The 24,473-nt window shown below is 27.0% G+C and overlaps 1 protein-coding gene across 8 annotated transcripts in view; it reads right to left on the bottom strand.

The window, feature by feature from the left end:
• Positions 1 to 462: 462 nt before the first annotated feature.
• The window catches only part of LOC107444977 (autophagy-related 17), a 56,463-nt gene continuing 32,452 nt past the window's right edge, over positions 463 to 24,473 (bottom strand). For 5 of the 8 annotated variants that reach the window (XM_043049132.2, XM_043049133.2, XM_043049135.2 and 2 more), the window contains 13 exons: positions 23,868 to 23,958; positions 20,615 to 20,824; positions 17,237 to 17,476; positions 15,542 to 15,650; positions 14,030 to 14,111; positions 13,385 to 13,471; positions 11,437 to 11,494; positions 10,694 to 10,741; positions 8,110 to 8,177; positions 5,250 to 5,377; positions 5,067 to 5,131; positions 3,880 to 4,264; positions 565 to 705 (listed from right to left, as the gene is read on the bottom strand). In XM_043049132.2, the coding sequence (XP_042905066.1) occupies positions 3,902 to 4,264; positions 5,067 to 5,131; positions 5,250 to 5,377; positions 8,110 to 8,177; positions 10,694 to 10,741; positions 11,437 to 11,494; positions 13,385 to 13,471; positions 14,030 to 14,111; positions 15,542 to 15,650; positions 17,237 to 17,476; positions 20,615 to 20,824; positions 23,868 to 23,958 (1,549 nt within the window). In that variant the 3' untranslated portion in view covers positions 565 to 705; positions 3,880 to 3,901. Of the gene's footprint in view, positions 706 to 3,879; positions 4,265 to 5,066; positions 5,132 to 5,249; positions 5,378 to 8,109; positions 8,178 to 10,693; positions 10,742 to 11,436; positions 11,495 to 13,384; positions 13,472 to 14,029; positions 14,112 to 15,541; positions 15,651 to 17,236; positions 17,477 to 20,614; positions 20,825 to 23,867; positions 23,959 to 24,473 lie in introns of all 8 variants that reach the window. The other 3 variants (XM_071178944.1, XM_043049136.2, XM_071178943.1) reach the window with 2 other exon arrangements.

The following is a 24,473-nucleotide window of genomic DNA, read 5'->3' as shown; positions in this document are numbered from 1 at the left end:
ATTGCTTACAAATGTTAGAAAACAAAATAAATTAACACAAAACCATACACATTATCACATTGCAAAAGATAAAACAACTTTTTACAATAAAAACATTACAGGTTTCTCAATTAAAGTTATATGCTCCTTTCATTAAAGTAACCAACCAAGCATTTTACTTTTAAACAAATTTTTACAGAAATTTATACTCAACACATAACCTTCTCAAAAAACAACAAAAAAGAAAACAAGTTTTCCAGGAAGAAACTGAACTAGTTGAAGAACATCTTTAGGTTCAGAAAATGTTCAGTCAGATAATAAGGTATCATATTTGTAATAAATTATTAAAGTTTTGTGTTGTATTTAAATTAAAAACCTAATGACACCATACATGAACAGTTTAAAAAGGTTTCATAAAATTTCTTTATTTCTAATTATTTCAGTAACTTTTTATTTTTTAAAATCATTAATATACCTAAACCATTTTTACACTCATTAAAACAACCCAAATAAAAATAAATTAATTCATTATTTTAATTATTATGTTTTAATTAAAATAAAAAACAATGATACTAGACTTTTTAGACAAAACTTATAAAAATAAAAAAAAAGTGTAGTGTTATGAATAAACGTAAAGAAACAACCAAACATATACAATTTGCTTAGCAAATTTTGATTTGTACATCCTTTTTGAGTAATCTTCTACGTTGCTACAATACATTTGGCCTGAAAAAAAAGGAACAAATTTTTATTAAAATGGGGGGGGAAAAACATAATACTAAATTAAAAAATATCATAATTATCTTTATTATCATACAAATTCTTATTTAATAATTTGCATGATAATATTCAGAAAACATTGATTTTTATTTAAATTTAAGAAATAAAAAATTTTATGACTAGAACTAACCAAAGCATTTATAATAACATTAATAAATATCTCCCATCATGCTATTACCACAATCAATAAAAATATGCTTAAATAAAATATTTTCATATTTTTTTTAAAAATTCTTAACATATGATTACAACATGTAGCAATAAAACAGACTGGTTCACTGTTTAGAATTTTTCAGTTAGTGATTTTTATAAATATTTTGCCCCAATTTTTAAAAAAAATAATAATAAAATAATTAAAGTTGGATATCTAAATATTAAAAATATAAAATTATCTTAATCAGCTAAAACAAGGGTTTCCAACTTACATGAGGCCGGGGCCACAATGAAAAACACCAGTCAAATGGCGGGCCCCAACTTTATCAAAATTGTATATATTGCTCTTTTATGTTTCAAGGAACATTAAATATTACTGTCAGATTTTTATCAAGTTGTACAAAACAAAACTATTGAATTACAAACTAAAACAAGAAGTAGATTTTTAAAAATATTTAATTGCATATTAAAAAATTCTGGCTACACTAACTTTAATGTGCACCTATGTATTAAACAATTAAGGTGCAACGGATATCTAATTGTTAAGATATAAAACTTTAAAAAGGTTGGTATTAAAACTTACATAGTAGCACAAAAAATGTTCAATGAGAGATTTGAGATTTGTCTGCTGCAACCACCAGAGAATAGATATTTACATTTTAATTTTAAAATTTACAGATATAAATAATTTCGTCCAAAATGAGTGGTTTCATAAAGCTAAATTGGAGAATGTCTTCGAGAAAATTTCTGATACACACACGCTAAATTATATTCACAAAATGCAAAAAAAAAAAATTAAAAAAAAATGAAAAAGAGCAACATACACGATTATTTTTATATTTGAATAAATATTTTCTTGGATGCAAAACCTGAGAAATAAATTTTTGGCACCGTTGATATGGCAAATTTCACAGAAATGAAGAAATTAGGTTATTTTGAACGAGAAAAGTATTTTAAACCCATATAGAATTTTTACGAAAATTGTCTGCAAAAAATGACAATTAATGCATTTTAGTTCGCGGGCAGCCAGTTGATAACCACTGAGCTAAAATGTAAAGTTTAATTTATTTATCAAAGGTTAGTTTAAAAATATCAGCAACAAAAAAACTAGGAACATGTTATTCTTTATTATTATACTTATTTTCAAATTGAAGTTTAATACAAGTTTGAATGTGATAAAAAAAAACAATTTTTGAAACAAAAAGTGAACAAAGATAAAGCTGTTTTGAAATAAATAGCTTATTTACAAGGAACGAAATATAAAAAAATTCCACAAAATAAAAGCAATTAAATTTTTCAAACATACCTTTCAATCTGTCTCTTTTTAACTTAAGTAACATATTTCAAATTTATTAATTAAAATATCTTTAACATGAAAAGTGCAGTACTTTAAACAAAATGAACAATATTACTGTAAATAAAATGGAACCAGATTTACTAAATTGTAAAACTGCATTTGTTGAAAGAGCTTTTATGTTGTTTAAATCAGCAGAAACAGTTTATTCGATTATTGTATTTACATTATTACAGTATTTTTTTATATTACTTGAATAATGTTTCATTATATTTTATTTTAATAAATCTCTAAAAATTAAATAATTAGATTGAATTCTTCCTTCCGTTTTCTTCAAGCATAAACTTCATAAAAAAATTTATTTTTTTCCCCTGATCCTTTAGGATAGAATAAAACAAATTTTCATCAAGAAACATTATATAAATTAAAGCCAATATTTAACAATAGGTAACAATAATTTTTGAAGCACTTACAACAAGTCAACGACTATTTCCTATTTACATGTTTTTGAAGAGAATAAAGATTTTAATCAGATAATAAGTACTTTGGTCATTAGACGCAGTGTTCTCCTAAAGAGTTTTTTGAAAGTCGGCCCACCCTGCTTGCCCTTTAATCTCAACAAATGCGCCCTTTTTGTAAAAATATGCCACCATTCCTTAAAAACACTGATTTTTTATTCACATACCATTTTGAACAGAAAGGAATTCACTGTTTAAATAATAATTGCACATTGGTAAAATTATCTGTGTTTACAAGTTTAATCATATTACAAATATTTACTTCGTTAGGATTATTCTCAATTGGTTAAATTTTTAAAAGTTTATTTCCTTTCTTTCTTTTTTTTTTTTTTTTTTCTTCTNTTTTTTTTTTTTTTTGGAGGAGGGTGGATATTAATACATTTTTTAAGTGATTTTAAATTTTTAAAATATTTTTTTAATTAAATACTTCTTTTAAAAATATATGCACCTTAAAATTTTAATTTTCTCAAAATTTTCAGTTTAGATATCACAGAAAAAGCTTTCAGCGAGTTTATTAATTAATCATTTTTTATTAGTTTACTTTTTTTTGAAGGAAAAAAAAATATGCACAGAGATTGCCTTTTAGCATATACCTTTAATTATTTTTATAAATTCCAAATTTTCCTCATATTTTGATAATGAGAGAGAATTACTTTTTGTAATATAATCTAAAATAGTATGAGAGGGTAATTTAAAAATTTCATAATTCAGTTACTACATATACACATTTTGATAAATATTAACGATGTTAGAGTGCCCTTCCAAAACTCAAACTGTCCTTTTCAGTGAGGAAACGCCCTGCACTTTTTTAATCCTAGAGAGAACTCTGTTAGATGCAAAAGTTAAATATTTTAAACCTTACCTTGAGCATTAGTTCTTCAACTTATTTTATACCTTCAAATTATCATACAACAAACGCATACTTTTAACTTAAGTATAAATAATCTAAACATTAATAACTATAACTTATCACACAAAAATCAAAATACTGTAAGGAAGAAATATGTAATAAGTAAAAATGCATATATCAGTTATTGATAATAGTACCATATGGGAAGAAAAGGCTATGACGAATAATATCATTAGGTACTATGGAGTACAGAAAGGGTGCAAACTCTTAAACATAAAAGAAAGAGAATAAGAAAAAAATATTACATTTTTGCCAAACTGTATTATATCATATATCTGAACTTGACATTTGACTAACTCCAGAAGAAGTAGGTTGAATATTTTGCACCTCTATAATGGACTGGGAAGATAGCTGTTGCTCAGAAATGGATGCTTGGATAAAGGAAGTTGAAGGAGTAAGTTCTGTGCTATCTACAGTTTGAGCTATACAAGCTGGTTGTGTCTGTGTTGCAGTTTGCTCTGAATTTCGAATGGCTGAAGCAGTTTGTGGTTGTTGCTCAGTGGATGAAATTTGAATACTACGTTGTAAAGCAGCTGCCGTAGTACGAGTGGCAGCAACCCCACAACTCCATTTTTCGATCTTCACACGGTAAAATTTAGTTCCGAGTGTAAGTTTGAACCTGTTGTTAACCTAAAATAATTCAAAATTATACTGCTATAAGAATAAATTTTGAGTTCAGAACATCAATTTTAAAAATATATATAGGTATACAAATTATTTAAAAAAAAATTCAATCAGAGAAAGTTTTACCCCTACTGTGTAATTAAGAACAATTAAAAATTATAATTATGAAATTTTTATATAATTATACATATTTCATATATAATTAAGAATATTTTGATAAAAGTTTTGAAACCTATTCTTTTCTTCTTATTGCTGAAAATGATAGGAAACACATTAAGAAAGAAAAATTAAAATTATGACAGCCAAAAAACCCTGGTTATGATTAATCTTTGAATACAGCTTTTTATTTATGCATTTAATACCATATACTAATGTTAAATTTTCATTGAAATGCACCTATTTCAATTTTTTTTAAATAATTACAATGCTAAAAAAACTTAAATTACAATAATTCTAGGTCATAAAGTATAAATGAATAGCTATAAAATATGGAGACTTTTATATAAAATAAATTGTTACAAATATCAATTTTTCCGAGTCGATTATTGATGCAAGAAATAATGTGTAGTTTTTACTTTATCAAATGCATTTCATGCAAATTGCAATGATCAAAAATATTCACAAATTAAAAAATGAAATAAATTTCGTTTTAATATTCCATTACTCATTTCAAAATTTTCCGAAAATAGAATTGTTGATAGCAGACACATATCTCCAAACATTGGCAGTACCATGTAACAGCAATAAAATGCATTGAAATTTTTAGCATAGTTTTTAGAATAAAAAATAAAAAAGAAGAATATTTTACCTTTTTAGTAACACAAAATTCTTTATGAGTTACTGTTCCTATTATCCATCTCTGTGACTCTCCCGCTGTTAAAAATAATTTTTGAATGTAATAATAAAAAGCAACAGAATAACAATTATCAGCAGAAATACATTATACAGCAACAATATACAATTTCAAAAAATTTAAACAAACCAAACTTACGACTCTTTAGATCCAAAGAAGCAATGCTATCTGAATGAAGAAAATGAAGATAGTTCCCCAAGTGAAATATAATGTAATGCTCTAGCTTATCTTCATAGCACACAAGTACAGTTTCTCCAGGTTCACATCTAATTCAAATTAAAGAAACAAATTAATTTCAAACGTAAGCAAAGCTTGGGATATGAGATGGAGAAATTCCATAACAAAATATTTAATTTCATGCCTTTACATTTAATGGTTTGTAATGATAAAAACAAGACAAATATAAAAATGCCTTTTCTTTCTTTATAGTTTGTCTGTAGTGAGAACACCCCTTGTCACGAAGTCTAAGGCAGTATGCGGCAATGGCAACAAGAAATATCGCCTTATTAGAATTGTTAAGGGAACTTCCCTCTTTCTCAGTTCCCTTTCTTTCGCTGACCTGAGCAAAAACCTGTCTTAACCTCTTCATTACCCTGATTCACATATTCGCTTCTAAAAATATGCTATAAGAAAATTTAAAGTTTTACCCTCACTAAAACATTCGTCAACGTTTAAGCTTTCTGGCGATTGCAATAGATGCAGAGCATGTAAATCATTTGGATAGAATTCTACATAAACAAAAGTGATTTTTGAAAAATGATGCCAAATCCTTGTGCTCAAAAAAGTAAGTAATTTTAAATATTATATAATTTAGTTATTCTGGAAATAATTTTTTTTTACTTAGTAATTTTGTGATTTATATGAAGTTTTTAAATTTATGTTTATTTAATATTGAGAAATATTACAGTCAAGAATATGAAGCTGCGTGTATATGTATCTTAGTACATAAGGTAAAATATATGACAGTGTAGTAGTCAAGTGAAATCTCATAGTATTATGAGAATTTAATTTTATATCTATTTAGTAGTAATTGTATTTGCATTGTAATTAACTGTTTTATACACACATACATTTAATAACTTTAACTTTATGTGTTTTTTCCATGATTTTGAAACATTGCTCCTAAAAATTAAGTATTTATAATTAATGTTAGATTCTGATCAATAATTATTTATTTTGGGTGGTTTGCATAATTAACATAGCTTAATATAATAGCTTTTATATTATTTATTTAGTAATATTTTTATATGTATTTTAATTAATTGTTTTTTAACATAGTACATACATTTAATAACTTTAATTTTTAGTGTTTTCTTCCATAATTTTGATATATTACCCCCAAGAATTAAGAATTTTTTATAATTAATGCTAGATTTTTTTCCAAAAATTACTTATATTGTATGGTTTGCATAATTAAAATAGCTTTGAAACTGAGATTGAATGCAGTATTGCATTAAATCTCATTCAGCATGATTATCTCATTAAAAAATAAAACTTAGTATTTTTATTTTAAAAAAATTCTAATTATTAAATATATTCATTGTTGTATTTAAATAGCTCATAATATAACAATATGCATATTTGTTCCTACTTTAGGTGCAATTTAACATTTGAAATATTTTTATTATTTTGCTTATTGAAAGCCTGAGGTCCACGTATGTGTACCTAAAATTATTAGTTTCATGCTTAATTTTTAATCCGTCTTACCTGTAAAGCTTTGTTGCACCATTTTAGAATGAATAATAATTACATTTAGGCAAATAGTTCATTTTAAATGACTTTTTAATTAAAAAAAATGTTTTAAAATATGGTTACCAGTTTAGAACACTATTTATTCAAAACTAAGCATAACCTTATTCCATCCTCATTGGCTTAACAGTCCCTTGAGGACAAGAGCCTACCTCAGAATAGCCTTCCGTTCCTCATGTTTTTGAGCATTAAAGTACCAGATTTTAATTTGTTTATATCATCCACAACACCATCCAACCATCTTTTCTTTGATCTTCCACGTGGTGTAGAGTCACCAGGTTTTGAGTCAAAAACCTTTCTCGCCACTCTGTTAGTGTTCATAAGCTGAACGTGACTCAACCATTCCAGTCTTATTATCTTAAATGTCAGAAACTATATCACTGTCTTAATATTTTTTCAATATCTCCAATTTATAATATTCCACTATCATTGACAAGATCAAAAAATTTTCTCGATAACTCTCTTGTCCAGAGTGACAAATATTTTTGTATTTGAGCCCAGGATTTACTTCCATATAGAAAGCCCAGGCTTGAGAAAAACCATACATATTATTTTGCTTTTAAGTGATAATATGGCCTGCTTATACAGTTCAAGTTTTTAGAACCAGATTGATTAAAATTGATGGAAACTTGTTTTTCTTGGAGCTTGGATTGTGTAAACAATCATTCAAGTTCTGATTACAAGCCCTTGGATAATAGTATAGCATATTCTACTTCCCATCCAAATTTTTCTTCTCTTAACCCATCAGCTTTTAAAATTTCATGACGTCAAAGATTGGCCATATGATCACTTCATTTTGCTGTCCATTTTCATACATTCTGACCTAAGTAAATTAATATGTTAGGATCCATTTGTGTTGTTATGATTATATTTTGCAATTTCGTCATTCATGTAAGTCTGATTTTATAATCGTGAATGTGACCAATGCACATACACCGATTTTTCATCTAACCAATCAGTGACACTCGGGAACTTGATACTGTCAACGAATCATTCAATTTCAAGGACAGAGAAATTATTCTAATTTCTCGAATTCAAGAACTTGAATTTTATGAAGCAGCCTTCATTCCTGAGAGGAATCTCACAATATTGTACTTGAAAAAGTACAATATTGTGTGTACTTGATATAAGAAAAAGATTGATAGGTTTTGAAAACGGAACTCTTTTTTCAAAAACAAAAGCAGCGAAATTCACTTCAATGTTATAAATTCATCACGAAACATGAAATCAATAAGCTTTAAATACTTACGTTAAAATGGATAGCTTATTGGAACAATGGACACAAGGTGTTCTACTAATGCTGGCACTTGAACTCATCTAGAACAAATTAGTTTCATTAGCTATTTATAAGTTTCTAAAGAACATATTTAAATTTTAAAAAAAATGACTAAATTCTTATATGAATTAAATTATTTTTTACAGAATAATAACCACTAATCTTTAGCTAAGATAATACTAAAATGTACTACATAAGAAACTCACTATACTATCAAGAAAGTTAAGAGAAAAACATTATTTATAACAGTTTTTACCATTAAGCATTTCAGAAAATATTTAAAAATTAAACTTCCATTTTTAGCTCATTTTAAGTTAGTTTTTTTAAAAATAAACTTTTTTTTTCATTTATTATTAATGTTAGTTCTTGAGATATAAGAGAAATCATTAGCAGAAAAAGAATAAAATAATGCATTTAATTTTTTTAAAAAAATTGCATAGGTTTGATTTAATTTTTAAAAACTAAAGAATTCTGAATAAGGAATTTTACAATAATGAGATGCAAAAATTATTTTGCATACATTCAGAAAAAAATTAGGAATCAAATTAATTATAATTTAGCTCTCTCTTATATCACATATAAGGGGAAAAAATTACTGGCATTTTATGGATTAGTAATTTATGCAGGCTATCATAAAAATTTTAAAATATTCTAAATTCTAAGTCTTCAATTTCTTATATATTTCCAGGTAGGTAAAATGATATTTAAAATTTGTTCATTTGTAAAAAATCATGATGCTAATAAAAATTTGAGGCATAAATTAAAATTTAAAAACTACTAAAACAAAAACTGAAAAATTGAAAACTCATTGGATAGCTTTTCCCCTCAAATTTTTAAAAAGCTCATTTTTTCCCTTTCTGTTGAACTATTGATACTCTGTTTTCTTTTATTGAAATACATTGCGACCAAATATATTATAGTTTTGCCAAAAACTTTTTCAATGAGACCATAGAGAAATATAATGACATAAATACAAGTTAAACAATTCTTTTGAATGCTATTATATTAAAATATATACTGATAAAAATATACAAATAATTCTACTTCTCTAACTGGAAAGTATAAAACATAATGAAATAAAAGTATAAAATGCTAATCAGTTTCTATTATACAGAAAAATGAACTTCAAATATTAAATAAATAAAAGGAAAACAACGATCATCATTTTTAACAATACAATAAAGTAAAAGGATATAAAAGTGATACTCAATTACAGATGACTAAAAAGGTTTAACCTACAAATGTCCTATATTACTAATACTAGAGAGATGTATCATATCTTTATTATTTAATTGACTCTTATAAATCTCTAATTATTCCAATTACAATGAAATATTAATATATGAATATTAATATATTCCAATTACAAGGACATTCCTCAACGAACTTTTAGTTAGATGATTGAAGGTCATTTGAGGAACAAATTTGGTAAATCAGGCCGCAAACTGGGCACCCCTAATATAAACTCTCAAGCGATAGACTTCAATAACAATGCAAATATAAGTTAGTGTAAAAAAAACTATATTTTGTGGGTGCTTTACAGTAATAGCTGGTGTGTAATATGGTAATATATAAATTTTTGAACAGCTCACTTTTTTGTGCTGTAAAACACTTGATACTTAGTTTGCCATTAATGAAATACATTAAAAGCAAACATTTTGAATAAAATTTTTAAAGATCACTAAAAACCATGACTAACCAAATATTCTATTAACCCCTTAACTGCCGAGTAAAATTAACGTGATTCACTCCTCAGCGCCACCGTTTTTCACTCAAGTGCACTTTCTTACACGGTGTTTTGGTGGGAAAAAATGATGCACGCTTTGCAATTTAAAAACAGTTTACTTTTACAAGACAAGAAAAAGGAAAGAAAGAAAATACAAAATTAAAATTAAATAATAAAAATACAATATAAAAGATGTTAAAACTTAGCTGTTGTATGATAAATCCTGAAACATGGTTGGGCGCATAAGCCAACATCACATTCATCGCACTGATAGCGGGATTCACAACGAATTTTTTTTCTTGAACAAACAGCACATTTTCGCAATGCATTTTCTTTGAAGACGTTGATGAAAAGAATAGAAAAGCACCAAATACATACGGGAAACGAAAGCGAAAAAAGAATAAACCCAACCTTACTCAAATAAATACACACAAGCGATTAATACGATATCACTTTTCCATAACATCCTTTTCCCATTCCCCCTCCTCCGAAATTAGTAATACATTCGCAAAGCAAACACTTTCAAGGCCATTTTACTGCATTCTGAAGTAGGGGGTGTAGCTCTATTTATAGCAGCGCAATGCAAAGCATCGTACTTCGCGAAAGCGTACATATACGCCTGCGGCAGTTAACGCATCGTCTGGCCGAGACGTATAAATACGCCCGCGGCAGTTAAGGGGTTAACACATAGTAAACTTCACAAGACAGACCACACATATTTTTAGAGAAATAAGTTTATGCAATTCAAAATGTTCACTAATACCCTAATTTACATTTGTTCACAGTAATAAATAAAATTAAGTAAGTTTAACAAAGAATTTAGACACTTACAAATTTTGATAAAAGGCCACTATATTCTTCTTCTTTTATTTTAAGTTTCTAAAACATTGAAGTAAAATTAGACTTAGGATGAAAAATTGAGAGTTGAAAAATTGAAAGAAACAATGTATAAATAAAAAAGACACATAAATGAGGAACATATAACACAGCTGCCAGCATGAAAAGGAAAAAATCCAGTAGATTTTACGAAATAATACAAATGTGTCATAACATACCAAATATTTTACATATAGGGAATTTGACGGACTTTACTGTCATCAAAAAATGCTTTTTATTCTGTTAACTCATAATTTTGAATAGAAATGAACAAGTAACTTATTATTTATCGATAAAAAAAATAAAATTTTTTTAATTAATTTAAAAAGGGAGTTCTGAATGAAAATAAACTGAAAATTTTGGAACAAGAAAAAAGAAAGAAAAGCTGTTAACTGCTTACTACAATTGAGGCTCGTTTAATTATGTATTAGTAATATTTATTAAAAAATCAAGCAAGCAATGAATTGTGTAAAAATTCCATTTCAATGGGAATTTTTTTTTAAAATTTATTTAGGTTTTGTGAAATTTTCTAAAATGTACAAAAACCAAGAGAACTTTATTCAACCAGTAGAAACTGGTAAAATCGAGTAGAGTTGGCAGCTATGATATAAGTGCAATATAGTGCTTTGCTTGTAATATTTAAGTAAAAATAAATTAGTTAAAATCAAGCAAATCAAAAGCATTTTTTAAGCTATTACCTTTCTTAAGCTCTCATAGGAATCAGAAGAGCTGCGTGTTTGTTGATATGGTTTTTTCCTAAGAAAGAAATGTTTAATATTTATAACACATTTATGAACAATTGTTTTAAGTCAAAAATATATATGTCACTTATATGTCTACTTATTTTTGCTTATCAATATATTTAATTATCACATTCATTAGTTCCTTTTTCTAGCAAAAACCAAAACAATTTCAAAAATTGGACATTCTATTTAAAAATAGTCTATTCTTTTTCATACCCATTCCCTTTTCTTCTATGGGTGGTTGACCGTGTAAAGAGGGTTAAAATTTATGGAAAGACTTCTATGCTACTTCTTTCGACTGATTGTTACGTCTGAGCTTGAAAAAATGCACCATCCAATATTATTATACTTGTAGTGTTTTCAATATAACATGTTCCTTCAATCTAACTTTCAATGAAACAAGCAGCAAATGATTTCAGAAGACTCCGCAAGCTATGATGCTACCCAAAAAATAGCTAACGGTGCTATTTCACACAAATATAGCCAAATAAGGGATAACACTCAAAACATGTCCAACCTTGCACTTTTTTTATGCTGTGATATTAATTTTGCTAAATTAGTTTCAGGATCACGACTTGCTAGAATTTATAAATTACAGAAAATTCTTATGCATGGTAAAATTACATGTAAATTGAAACACAAATCACAATAATAAAACTTCCTGGAATATTAAGCCTATTCACACATTGCCTCATAAGCGCAACATAAACGGAGGGATACACCAGGAATTTTCTAAATTTCTTTCACTTTTAGGAAGCTTGTTATTGTTTACATTCAGTCAAGTATTCATTAATTATATAGTATATAATTTGATAGCATTCACTAACAAAGTAAAAAATGTAGAGATCCTTAGTCGAATCATGAGATATATAGGTTTTGAATATTAGATAATTTGTGGACGGAAAAAGATATCTTTAATTATACATGAAGGGTTTATATTCAAAAAATTTAAATGTGTTTGTGAGCCATCAATTCACAATAGTTAAGGCACTGTGTTTTCATTGCGCATGACCACAATTCAATTACCAATGACAGCTCTAAGTCCACCAATATGCAATTAAATCACTATGCACCAACTTGTCAAAGAAATAAAGATAGCCAGTGTGCAATGTTAACTGCATTATTATCATCATGCCATTGATCTCAAAATTCAGAAGACTTAAACTCTATAACCAACTTAACGGACAAACTGACTGTTGTCTGAATATTTATGGGACATGGGAACTTTTCAAAGTTGCTTCCATAACACGGTTAGCAAGTCTGGTTTTAATAAATAATTTAACAATTTAAAAATATATAGAATCAATTCCTGTTTTATGTTTGTAAATAAACCCAGTTTGCATAATCACAAAAATAAATATTGTGCTTCTACTAAGTATGAATGCTTTCAATTCAGTGTAGGATATGTAGCAATTCAATTTTTATCTTCCTTATTCCTTTAATTAAACTTCCTATAACAAATCCATCTACTAGTTTAGAGTTAATTTTTCTTCATAAAAATATTTTTAGACTTTTTTATGTAATAAGAAAACAGCATATTTCTTATTTGCACAAATAAACAGCCAACTAAAATATATTTTAATAAAAAATATGGATTTTAAAAAGAAAGAAAATTGAAAATAATTACATGCTTTCACATATTTAAAGAATATATAATACTTTGGCAAGCTATGTATTTGTTTACTAAATATTTTGCCTGTACATATTTTGCAAAAAAAAAATTTTTTTTAATTATTTTAATTATAAATTTATAATGTCTAATAATCTTACAATTCAATAACAATTGTAATGCCATTATAATTGCATATTTGAATTGAAAATTCCAAGATTTCAACTTTAAATTCTACAATTCAACCTACATTATTTTAAATCGCACATAAGTACTACTTAAATTCATACTTACGTTGTATCAGTCAGTTGTAATAAGGCTTCAACATCGGTTTTGAATTTATTAAAATAAAAGAGTTCATCTGCACTTCTTGCACAAGCACTATAATGTAAATTAAAGCACATTTAAAATAAAATTCCTATAAATAATCAAAATATAAACTATTTAACCATTTAAAAAAAAGTAATTGCAACTCAAATTCCTCATTATTGATAAAATTTATTATACATCGAAGAAAACCAATTTCTGTAATGACATATGTTTATATGACAATGTAAAGTACATATGTTAAGAATATAATTTAATTATAACTGGCGATAATTACTTCATTGCAGTAACTATGTTACAATGCAGAGTGGAATCCTTTCAATATTAAGCTTCTTAAATAGGGGATTAAAAAATAACCTTTCATGACACGTGACTTCCTATGAGCATAACATTTATGAAAATAGAATAAAATTTTGTATAAATTTACAAAAGAAGATCAATAAACCGCAATTCACATAACCAGATTAACTTAGCAATATCTAAAGCAAAGCAAAATTGATGCATTTAGGTTTTTAGTTCCTCTGCTCTTGATAATTTAAATTTTTTTTCTGAAAATAATAAATACTTAAGTGCAGGCATAGTTAACTTTAAAACAGTTATATGATATTCTACCTTGTGGCTCCAGTTTCACTTTGAGTTATAACATCTTCACCAATTATAGGAGACAACGAAGGTCGGAACTGATCTAAATAAGCTGCAAATGAGAAAAGATTTATAATCCAGTCTAGATACGTATTAAAATGAACTATATTAAAGTATAAATATGACATTTTTTTTGGAAGCTTTGAGAAGAAAATATTAAAAAGTGATTGCAACTATATATATATATAAAAAGGGATGACCCTTGATTATATGCTATTTTCCAAAACAAGTCAAAATTTTGCTGCTACCACCCCCTAATGATGTTCCAAACAACAAAAATACTGGTTGTGCAAAATTTCACTTGTGATCTTCATCAAGATACAAAACGATCCTCACTCGCCTTGAAGTTGGAACACTTATTGAAAAATTTAAAATTTATATTCTTTTTTTTCCCAATAATACATCACTTTTACAACAGAACCACAATGAAAACTTNATAACTTTATTGAGAACAAAAACACATAAATACAAAACACTTATTGAAAACTTATTGAGTTGGAACACTTATTGAAAAATTTAAAATTTATATTCTTTTTTTTCCCAATAATACATCACTTTTACAACAGAACCACAATGAAAACTTTACATAAAATCTAAAAATTCAACATTTTTTTCTTCTTTCTGAAAATGAAATTAGTATGTTTGACTATGTTTAGCATAAATATATTGTTTATTTTCATTTTTTTCAGAAAATATTATTGTATTCTCGCATTAGTCTTTCGGCATCATTCACAACTACAGCTTATTTTTTTCATTCCCCTTTTGTACTCTGGATTATCTTCACATATTGCAACAAAAAAAATAATAATTGGTAATAAAAAAAATTCATTAAAAATTTTTTTTGTTGTTGAGAGATTTAAAAGCGACAGAGAATCATGGTTAAAAGAAAAGTCCTTTTAGTACAAAATAAATCTCTTTTAATGAATTAGTTCTTCATCATCATTGCATCAGTCTGCCAACTTAACTTTAGCCATATTCGTCAAAGATTTGTTGCTTAAACATACTTTGTGAACTTTGAAGAAAAAAACTTAATTTTATACAACAATACGCATCCATAAAAATTTATTAGCTCTTTTGTTTTTAAAAATCGAAACAAATGGAAAATTATAATAAAGCTAAAAGAATTAATTATCATATAACATTCAAAATTATCAAATACATTTTTAATATAGTCATTAAATTCAGAAAGCGTAAAAAAAAGTTTTTTTATTCTAAATAAGATTAGAAAAACACATAATAATTTTTTCCCTTCAAAAATCTAGTAAAGTTAAGAGCAAAACTAAAATTTATAAGAACATAACACATAATTTCATTTGCTGCAATCATTTTATTGATTTACTCATTGCTCACTTATTAAGTTGTGCTTTAGATCACTATCTTTAATTATAACCGGAATTACTCTGAATAATCCAACGTAACTGAGATGAAAGCAATACGCTTTTATTAAATATTATGATTGAAAAATAAACTTTTTCAACATACTTTTGAGCGCAATTTGTTTAGCTTCCAATACTGATATAGAGGAGCGCAAATTTTCAATAATTGCATCCTTCTCCTTGGCTAAACTGTTAATTGCTTCATTAAATGATACCTGAAATAAGGCACACATCAATTTAATAAAAAAGTTCATGTAACAACAACAAAACACAATATTTAAAGAAATTAACACAATAATTCTGCATGTTTAACGAATAAAAGATGTATCATTAACAAATTTAAAAAATAGTTCATTATTTTCAAAAAGTCACACATTGGAAGAACAGTAATCTGGTTTTTAACTTTATCAGAAAATTTAAAATAAGGATTTATTAGGAAAACTTCAAAATATACTACAAATATGAGTATTGTAAATAAAGTAGAGTCGACATAATCCATATAGTCATAGAAGATTGGGGATAAGATCATGCTGTTGTCGATTTTCTATTACTCTAAATCTTGATATCAGCTGCCATAAATTGAATCGAGATTGTTAATTTTCAAAATGCATTTGAATGCAATAAAGAATATCATAATCATTATGGAAAGTATATGTTGCTGTATAAGATGTATCTACAGTAAGTAAAAGCAATTTGTGCATAGCATAGTTTAATTTTCTAGCTTGGCATCAGCTTGAAGCAGTAGTGCACTCAGTCGTAACTAACAATGACCTATATTTTACCAACAGAATAAAACTTTGGCGATTATATCAAAGTTATGAATTACAATTTTACACCTTCAATCCATGCTGTCTTTACTTTATTTACAACTCTCATATTTGAACTCACTCATCAGCTTTTTAAAAATTCCTTTGATCAGCTTTACATAAAAATTCTACTTTAAGATCTGAAAAAAGATTTGGGCACACTTGTTCAAGTTTAAATTAAGAAAAAAAATTTACATATATTACTAGTTTTTATTTGCATTCATACTTTAATTTTCCTAATAGATGATTTGTTGAATTTGTTATCAACTTGTTTTCCAAAATTTATATTTATAGATATCGTATTGAACCCTTTTTCATATTTAACAAAATTTTATTATTTAAATGTCAAAAAAAAATTTAAAAAATTAAGCTTGATATCCTGACAATACACAATCACAATAACAAATACTAATGTTGCAACCTTTCCATCAAATTTTGAAACAGCCTCAATAAATATCTGGAAGAAAAAAATTTTGAAACCTAAAACCCAGTTCTAGCAGAATTAAATTTAACTTAATAATGCCTAAAAAATTTTTAATTGTTGAATACGTTAAAACTAGATATGATTTAATTATTAACTATCTTTATACTCAATAATTCACTTAATGAAGTCTATCATTCTCTTTGCAGCATTTTACATGGATTAAAATTAACAAAAACCAACTAAACAGCGTTTGATTACAAAGAAGAGCACAATTACACAGCAGATAAAGTATATAAATGAGTAAGGATAAAGAAGCAGAATAAGGATGTGTTTTATAACAGTTTTCATGCAGCAGTATTCCTAATGAAATCTTTTGCAAGAAAAATTTGAATTTTTAGTAAAAAAATGTTATTTTTATTTATAAACAGATCTTTTTTTTAAATACATTGAACTTCAATTAATTATTTCAAGTCTAAATTTTTACTATAGATAGTTTAGATTTTATTTTAGAGTACAAAACAGTCAAATTGCTGGAAAAAAAGTTAAATGTATTTAGTTAAATTGAAAATACCTGGTTTTCTGCAGTTATACGTGATTTGAGTTTTTCTAAAGCATTCTCGTGTTTTGATCGCATTGCAGCAATAATCTGCACCTTCTCTTCTTCATGTTTAAGTTGAGACTCTTCAAAAGATTCTTTCAAGGCATTAAGTTCTTTGGCGTGTTCCTCTTTGGCTATGTTTAATTTAACAGATTCCCATTTTTCTCGACTTTCAGCTATGATTTTTTGTAATTCCTCTAAGCATTCAAGAGACTAAAACAAATTTGTTCTAATTATAGCCTCATATTACAATAATTTCAAAGCAAATAATGCCTTGGAAAATTGAATTCGACATAAAAATTAACAAAAGAAATACTGGGACTTCAATTTCCTGCAACTATTTCCATTCAATATTACAATTATTACATCACAATTGCAGACGATAAAGAAAGTCTTCATAGCAACAACTTAGAAAAAAAATAACAGATGATTCTGCTTAATATAGTATCTACTTTAGACATTTTCTCCAAACTATGACACATTCCTATTTTTTTCTTCTTTTTCTTTAGCATCATGCGCTACTGTTTTTCTTTTCCTAACGAAAAAACTTAATTTTTTTTAAAATGGAATTTCTGAACGACAGAAGCAAGCATCTGCTAATTTTACAAACGATCTAAATTGGTATTATTAACATTATAAGAATAGCATTTGAGACAGGACCAAAATTTTTGGGAAACTGTGACAGAACTATAATTTTTGGGCGAGATTACTTTTTTGGGGGGTTCAAAACTAGCTTTTTGCTAATTTTGCACGTTTTAATTATTCAAAATTTTACAGATCATATATCAGGTATGTAATATTGTCACTAAATTTTTTTCACATATTTCTGAGCATGAGCAATAAGGAGACCTTCATTGTGAATGCAGATTAATTATTATTCCTAATACTCTACTAATTTAATACAGTTATAATGTCACATTATAATTTTACTATTTTCTATGTTTCAAAAAATATCTAAAGGGAAATACAAAACAAATTTTCAAAATTTAAATTTATAAAAAAAACAGTTTTGAAACTTTTTAAAATTAGCTTCTAAAATATGTTTAATATTTAACTTAAAACTAAACCAACATTAACCATCAACATTAGTTGCCACTCCAAAATATATTTGCAATACTTATTCATATTTGTTTTTAAATTATTGGAAATTGTTACTTCACTTCATCTAATTATAATTGTTATTGAAAAATAGGTTATACATGTATTTTCTAAATTAGTATAAAATTTATTTTCAATTTATCATCATTTTCAATTTATCGCTAAGTTTATGTTTATTGTTACTTTCTATTCAGTGATGAAAAATGTATTTCTGAAATTTTTTTAAACCGTATTTATTTTAAGCTCTTCCTTATTACATCTTTTTTAAATTATGAGGCTTTTACCAGAGTTCATTAGCTTTGTTGCCAAAACCTAAAAATCGAATTTTGGATCACCAAGAGCAAAATAAATAATGCAATACTTGATTTTTTCCTTAAAGGAAACTCAAGACCTAAACTAATTCTAGTTTTTATTTATTCCTTGTCATGCAAAAAAAAAAAAACTCTTAAGTATTTTAAAGAAACATATTAGAAGAACACAGAATTTTTGAAGTTACAGCATGATAAACAGAATGCTAAAAGAAACAATAGAAACACTGATTAAGAATGAAAGGAGATTGGATGACAAACAACACAAGTCACAATTTACTTAAACATCTTCACGACACCTTATTATACTAAACAAAAAAAATTTAGTTATAAAAATAAAAACTTCCTTTTATTTGGATTTGAATAATCAAATATAAAATTTTAGTACTTTTGCACCCTATTTCAAAAACAATCCTGATTGTAAAGTAAATCAGTAAAAACTTGCGAAAGGTATAATATATCTAAAATAGTTTTTTCTTATTATTATTAAACCCATTACATAAAAAACCAACCTGAAATTATACATTAAGTAAAACAGTTTAAAAAAATATATGTAGACTGCTTAATAGTCTCAACTACGGACAATTTGCAGAAATTCGAATCTGGCAGAACTGGGGGGGGGGATTTATTAATTGGAAGTTTAACTTACAATTAGTTTCAGTTTCTGGCTTTAAATTAACAATATGAAGTATAGTATACACTATAATAAATAGTATAACAAATATAATATCTAGTAACAAATAAATTTTTTTCCAAGTGATTTTTATCACAACAATCAATAGGGTTCTAAGATCACTATTAAATATTATAATCTTAAAAAATATTTCGTACTAGAAGAAGCTTAGAGAAATTTTAGATCTCAGAAGATAAGTATACACATGAAGTATCTTTTGTAAAGTTTCTTTCCCTTAAACTAAAATTTTTTAAATGTTTAATTTTTGTCATTTACTAGAGATTTTCGACAATGAATTAGAATTTAATTTCTTTAAGTATAGTTAAGATCCCCCAGATTTCTCCACATCATCAAAATTAAACAATCTGAACTACCCCTTGTGAGATTTTCTTGTAATATTTAAACAGCTCTTTATGAGACAAAATATTAAATAAATTTTGAGAACATGATAAAGGTTTTTGTATTAATGAATGTGAATTTAGCATCGCCCAAAAGAAGGAATTTTTCAAGTTCACATAACAACTTAAGTCTAAAAAAAATTTTAAATAAAAGCTTTTGTAAAAATTATAATTGTATAAAGAATTCAGGAAGTAATTTTAAGCATCTTGAAATGGTTTCCTAAATCCTAAAATATTTTTAAATAATTCAATTTTGATGCCAAAAAGGAGCAGACTTAGAACATTTTTGTGTAAGTATAAGTTTATTGTATGATAAAATTGTGAAAGTGTTTATTGTTACATATTAAAAATGCTTTTTACCATTCCATTAGTATAAAAATAAATATTTCAGTATTTTTAAAAATAGCTAATAAATTGATAAATTCTCAGAACTTAAACTTCCACTCCCCTCTTACATGACGCCTGACACCAGGCTTATGATGTCACAAAATTAAAAACACCTGTTTTTTCATCCCTGAATCTACTAAGCAGCTTTTAGGCAATTGTTGTCAGGTAAAGAAAACTTTAAGTCAAGCTGGAATTCAGGGATATGGTGATTAGTTCTTAATGTAAAATGGTTATTTTTGCCTGCCATGGCAAGGCATCAGGTATGTCACAATGGTGCAAATTGAATGACACATATTTCAGGCAAGTGACAACAAAGTACATCTTTCACTAACCTATTTTTAGCACTCATAAAAAGGGGGTGCTAGGGCACTCAGTTAAAATTCTAATGATTAATACTAAAAATAAATCAAATGAGCAATATACAATAAACATTTGGAAGTCAATTACTAAAAAGTATCAATAAACTAGAACATTTTATATGGTTTACCTCTGTATCACCAAAATCAGGAGAACTTGAAGACGGAAGTTTTTCCAGAGAGGTCATGCTAACTGCTAATTTAAAGCGAGACCTGAGAGAGTCTAAATCATTTTTATGTTTGACGCTCAATTTCTCCTCTAAATCCTTCAATTCATTTGTTTTCATCTTCTCCATCTCATCTTTACATTTTTGTAGCTCCTCTTTAGCATTTTCCAGCTCCTAATATAATCATTTATTTTCAATCAATTTTGATTAATAAAAATGGAAAAGTATTAAATTTGAAAATAACAGTAATGGAAGGGTTGCTATACTAACACATCGGCTGATAAGTTTCCGGTCTGACATACAGGTGGTGCCCTAAATGCAGAATTAGTATTTTGTTTAGCAAGTCCTAACCTTCAAATAAAAAGGTGTCAAAATTTTATAACGATCTGTAGATTGATTTTAAAGTTACAGTGATTTTAATCGAACACCAATTTATATTATTGAAACAATGGATAAAAAAGAATTTCGTGTTCTTATTAAACATTGTTATTTAATGGGGAAAAACTCGGTAGAAACTAAAGCTTGGCTCGATAAGTGTTATCTGGGTTCTTCAGCAGGAAAATCGATCATTATTGACTGGATTGCTGATTTTAAACGTAATTGTACAAATGTTGAAGATGCGCCACGCTCTGGACGCCCTAAAGATGATGTTAATCCGGATAACATAATTAAAGTCCACAAAATTGTTATAGAAAACCGCAAAGTGAAGTTGCATGACATAGCCGATACTCTAAATATATCAAAAGAGCGTGTAGGTTTTATTTTGCAAGAACATTTGTTTATGAGAAAGCTGTTTTCGAAGTGGGTGCCACTTATACTTAACAGTTGACCAAAACAACAACGAATTGATGATTCCGAGAGCTGTTTGACATTGTGTCAGACACCCCTTATTCACCCGCACCCACCCTGTTCACCAGATTCGACTCCTAGTGACTTTTTCTTGTTTGCAGACTTGAAAAAAAATTTCACGGGTAAGAGATTCAGCACGAATGAGGAAGTGATTGTCAAAACAAACGCCTATTTTGAGGCCAAAGATTAATATCACTGTAACTTTAAAACCAATCTACAGATCATTATAAAATTTTGACACCTTTTATTTGAAGGTTAGGACTTGCTAAACAAAATACTAATTCTACATTTAGGGCACCACCTGTATGTCAGACCGGAAACTTATCAGCCGGTGTGTTAAGGTGTTCGTAAAAGAACAACCCCTTAATACTGTGACCCTTTCATTATAACTAATAAAGAATACTATTATTTTCCATTCTATAGAATGCTTTTCTTAAACCTGAGAACTTAATTATCAATTCCAATATATTGGTCTAAATAAAAGTTCTGAGTTTTTTATTTTTTTATTTACAGATATTACCCCTTTAAAAACAGATTTTTTTTCCTACTTTATATTGAAAAGTTAATTACTTAATAGTAAATGTTTAAAACGAATTAGAATAACAATTATTTCACTAAATACTATTACACGATGGCAAAACATCTTGAGTTATTGGTGAAATTGGAAAGTATGACAAGGTCTCTCAGCTGGCAAGACAAACAGCTATTAAAAGAGGTGAGGTAATGAAATATCAATCAATAACAGTAATGAATACTCTTATGAAATACTTTGGTATACTAACTTAGATGAAACAATAAAAACATAACACCATGCGTAAAATCAAAATTTTACTGCTAACAACAACAAAGTTAGAGCTTTATTCTTTAGCTTGAATATTTCACCTTTTTTTTCTTATGAAATTTCAAGTTTAGATTGAGAACTCCTTATTTTTAATTGATGCATATTTGATATAACATTTACACATACTATTCTATTTATGTTACTGGGGCTGTAAAAAAAGGATTAACTATTATTGGCACTACTGATGCTGAATAGGTATCACTGGTATTGTATTGTGGTAATAGGAAAGAGTAATAGATACTTAATATACTAAATTATTGCTGTAATAAAATTTTTACAGCCCTCGAAAAAACCGGCCTGTTTTTCGAATTTCTTAATTATTAATATATATAAAAAACATCTTATAAATTTAAATTTGATTCACAATGAAGTCTTAGTTCTATGTTATCTTTCTTACACTTAAGCATTATACGAATAAAAGTGTTATATGATATGATAAGATGACTAAAAGAATTTTAGACAGGATGGTTCACACCATAGTATAAGCCATAGTCTCCTAAACCATGCCAACCCTGTTAGGTTTACAATAGTTATTACAATACATTTGGAATGAGTAACACCTGGAGGGATTGAGAGGAAAATGGTATTTTTACACATTTCCAGACTGCTTTTCTTAAGAGGGAGCATCCCGAATAATCCCATCCTAGATAATTGAAAGCTTGTCTAAAAAATCTAGATCATGAATAGACAAAATGAAAAAAAGTAGAAAGTCCTAAACATATGTTTCTTAAATATATTTATCATTCTTGTACATTTAGAACACAAAATTCGCTTAAATATTAAGTGTTTATACACTTGTCGAATATAAAATTTCTACTAACTCTAGCATTGTGAGATAAAGTCTAGTCTCAATGTCACAAGCTTTAATAACAAATCTCTTGATGATTCTTGATTTCATAAAATATTGTTTTATTACCAAAAATGTTTTTTTTCCCTCCTTATTTTTGAAGCATTCAAAATACTTGCTTGAAGTCTTTTAAGACTTTTCTTCAATAATTTTGAGAAACATTTTCAGTAGCTATAATAAAATAGAGATTTATTGAAAAATTGCCTGAAATATTCATTCCTTAAGAAATAGATGTGAGAATAGATGAAATTAGCCATTCTTAAGATTCAAAAGATTTGCTAATTCAAAAAATTCAAAAGAAATTAATATTTGTGAGGATGCAGTTTCTGAAGACAATAATCTTGAAGTGTGTAGTGATTGAAAATAAACAAAATATTAAGAGATTATAGCATCAAGAAATATATTAAAAAAGAAAGATGATGAAACGAAAGAGTTTCCGCAAAACGCTAAATAAACTGAAGAGGTAAAAATATTGAATTACTTTTTAAGTAACTGTGTTGTACAGCCTTTGAAGTTACTATTAGTTTGACTAAATTTTTAACAATATTTTATCTTGATTAAAATACTCTATTTTTGATGGCACAAATTTTTTAGTCTCTCTTCAAGAACCAGACATTATGGTTAAAATTGTATTTCTTTTTAATTCCTTAATAAATAGATAAAAAAACTAATTAAATTACCTGTATATAAATATTTTTTTCTTTAAGAGCATCATCTAGTTTCTTTTCAAATTCCTGCAGACTTTTTACACTGCGGTTTTCTACTTGCAACCTAAAAAGAAAAATATCTTTTATTCATTTATCAGGTAACTACTGCATACGTAACCTAAACTGCGTTAAACATTTCTATTCATTCTGTTCTAAACTGTGTTATAACATTTGTACCATCAAACATTATCATGACAAAACTCAGCAGTAGAATATTGCTAGGCATGGTTTAATAATATTGATGGATAAATAATATTATTGTAAAGGAAATACATTTAGTAAGAGACAAAAATATTCAAATTCCTAAATGCTTGGCATTTTTTAAAAGTAACTGCCCTTTCACATGAAAAGCTTGACATCAGGCTTTATGCCTGATATCTGGCATAAGAGAAAGCAAAACCTGATTTTTTTTTTACCTCTAACTCTCCTACACTGCTTACCGGTAAGCATTATCGGACGAAGAAAACTCCGAAGCAGGTTGGTATTCATGCACATGATGATTGGCTCTTTGGTATCACATGGTCATTTTTCCCTTATCCTTGCTAAATAAACCTTTAACTTCAGAAATGGTGGCAAACC

The sequence above is a fragment of the Parasteatoda tepidariorum genome, chromosome 3 (assembly GCF_043381705.1).
Source record: "Parasteatoda tepidariorum isolate YZ-2023 chromosome 3, CAS_Ptep_4.0, whole genome shotgun sequence".
Classification (NCBI taxonomy): Eukaryota; Metazoa; Arthropoda; class Arachnida; order Araneae; family Theridiidae; genus Parasteatoda; species Parasteatoda tepidariorum.
The sequence above is the reverse complement of the archived record's forward strand: the minus strand, read 5'-3'. Positions and strand labels throughout refer to the sequence as shown.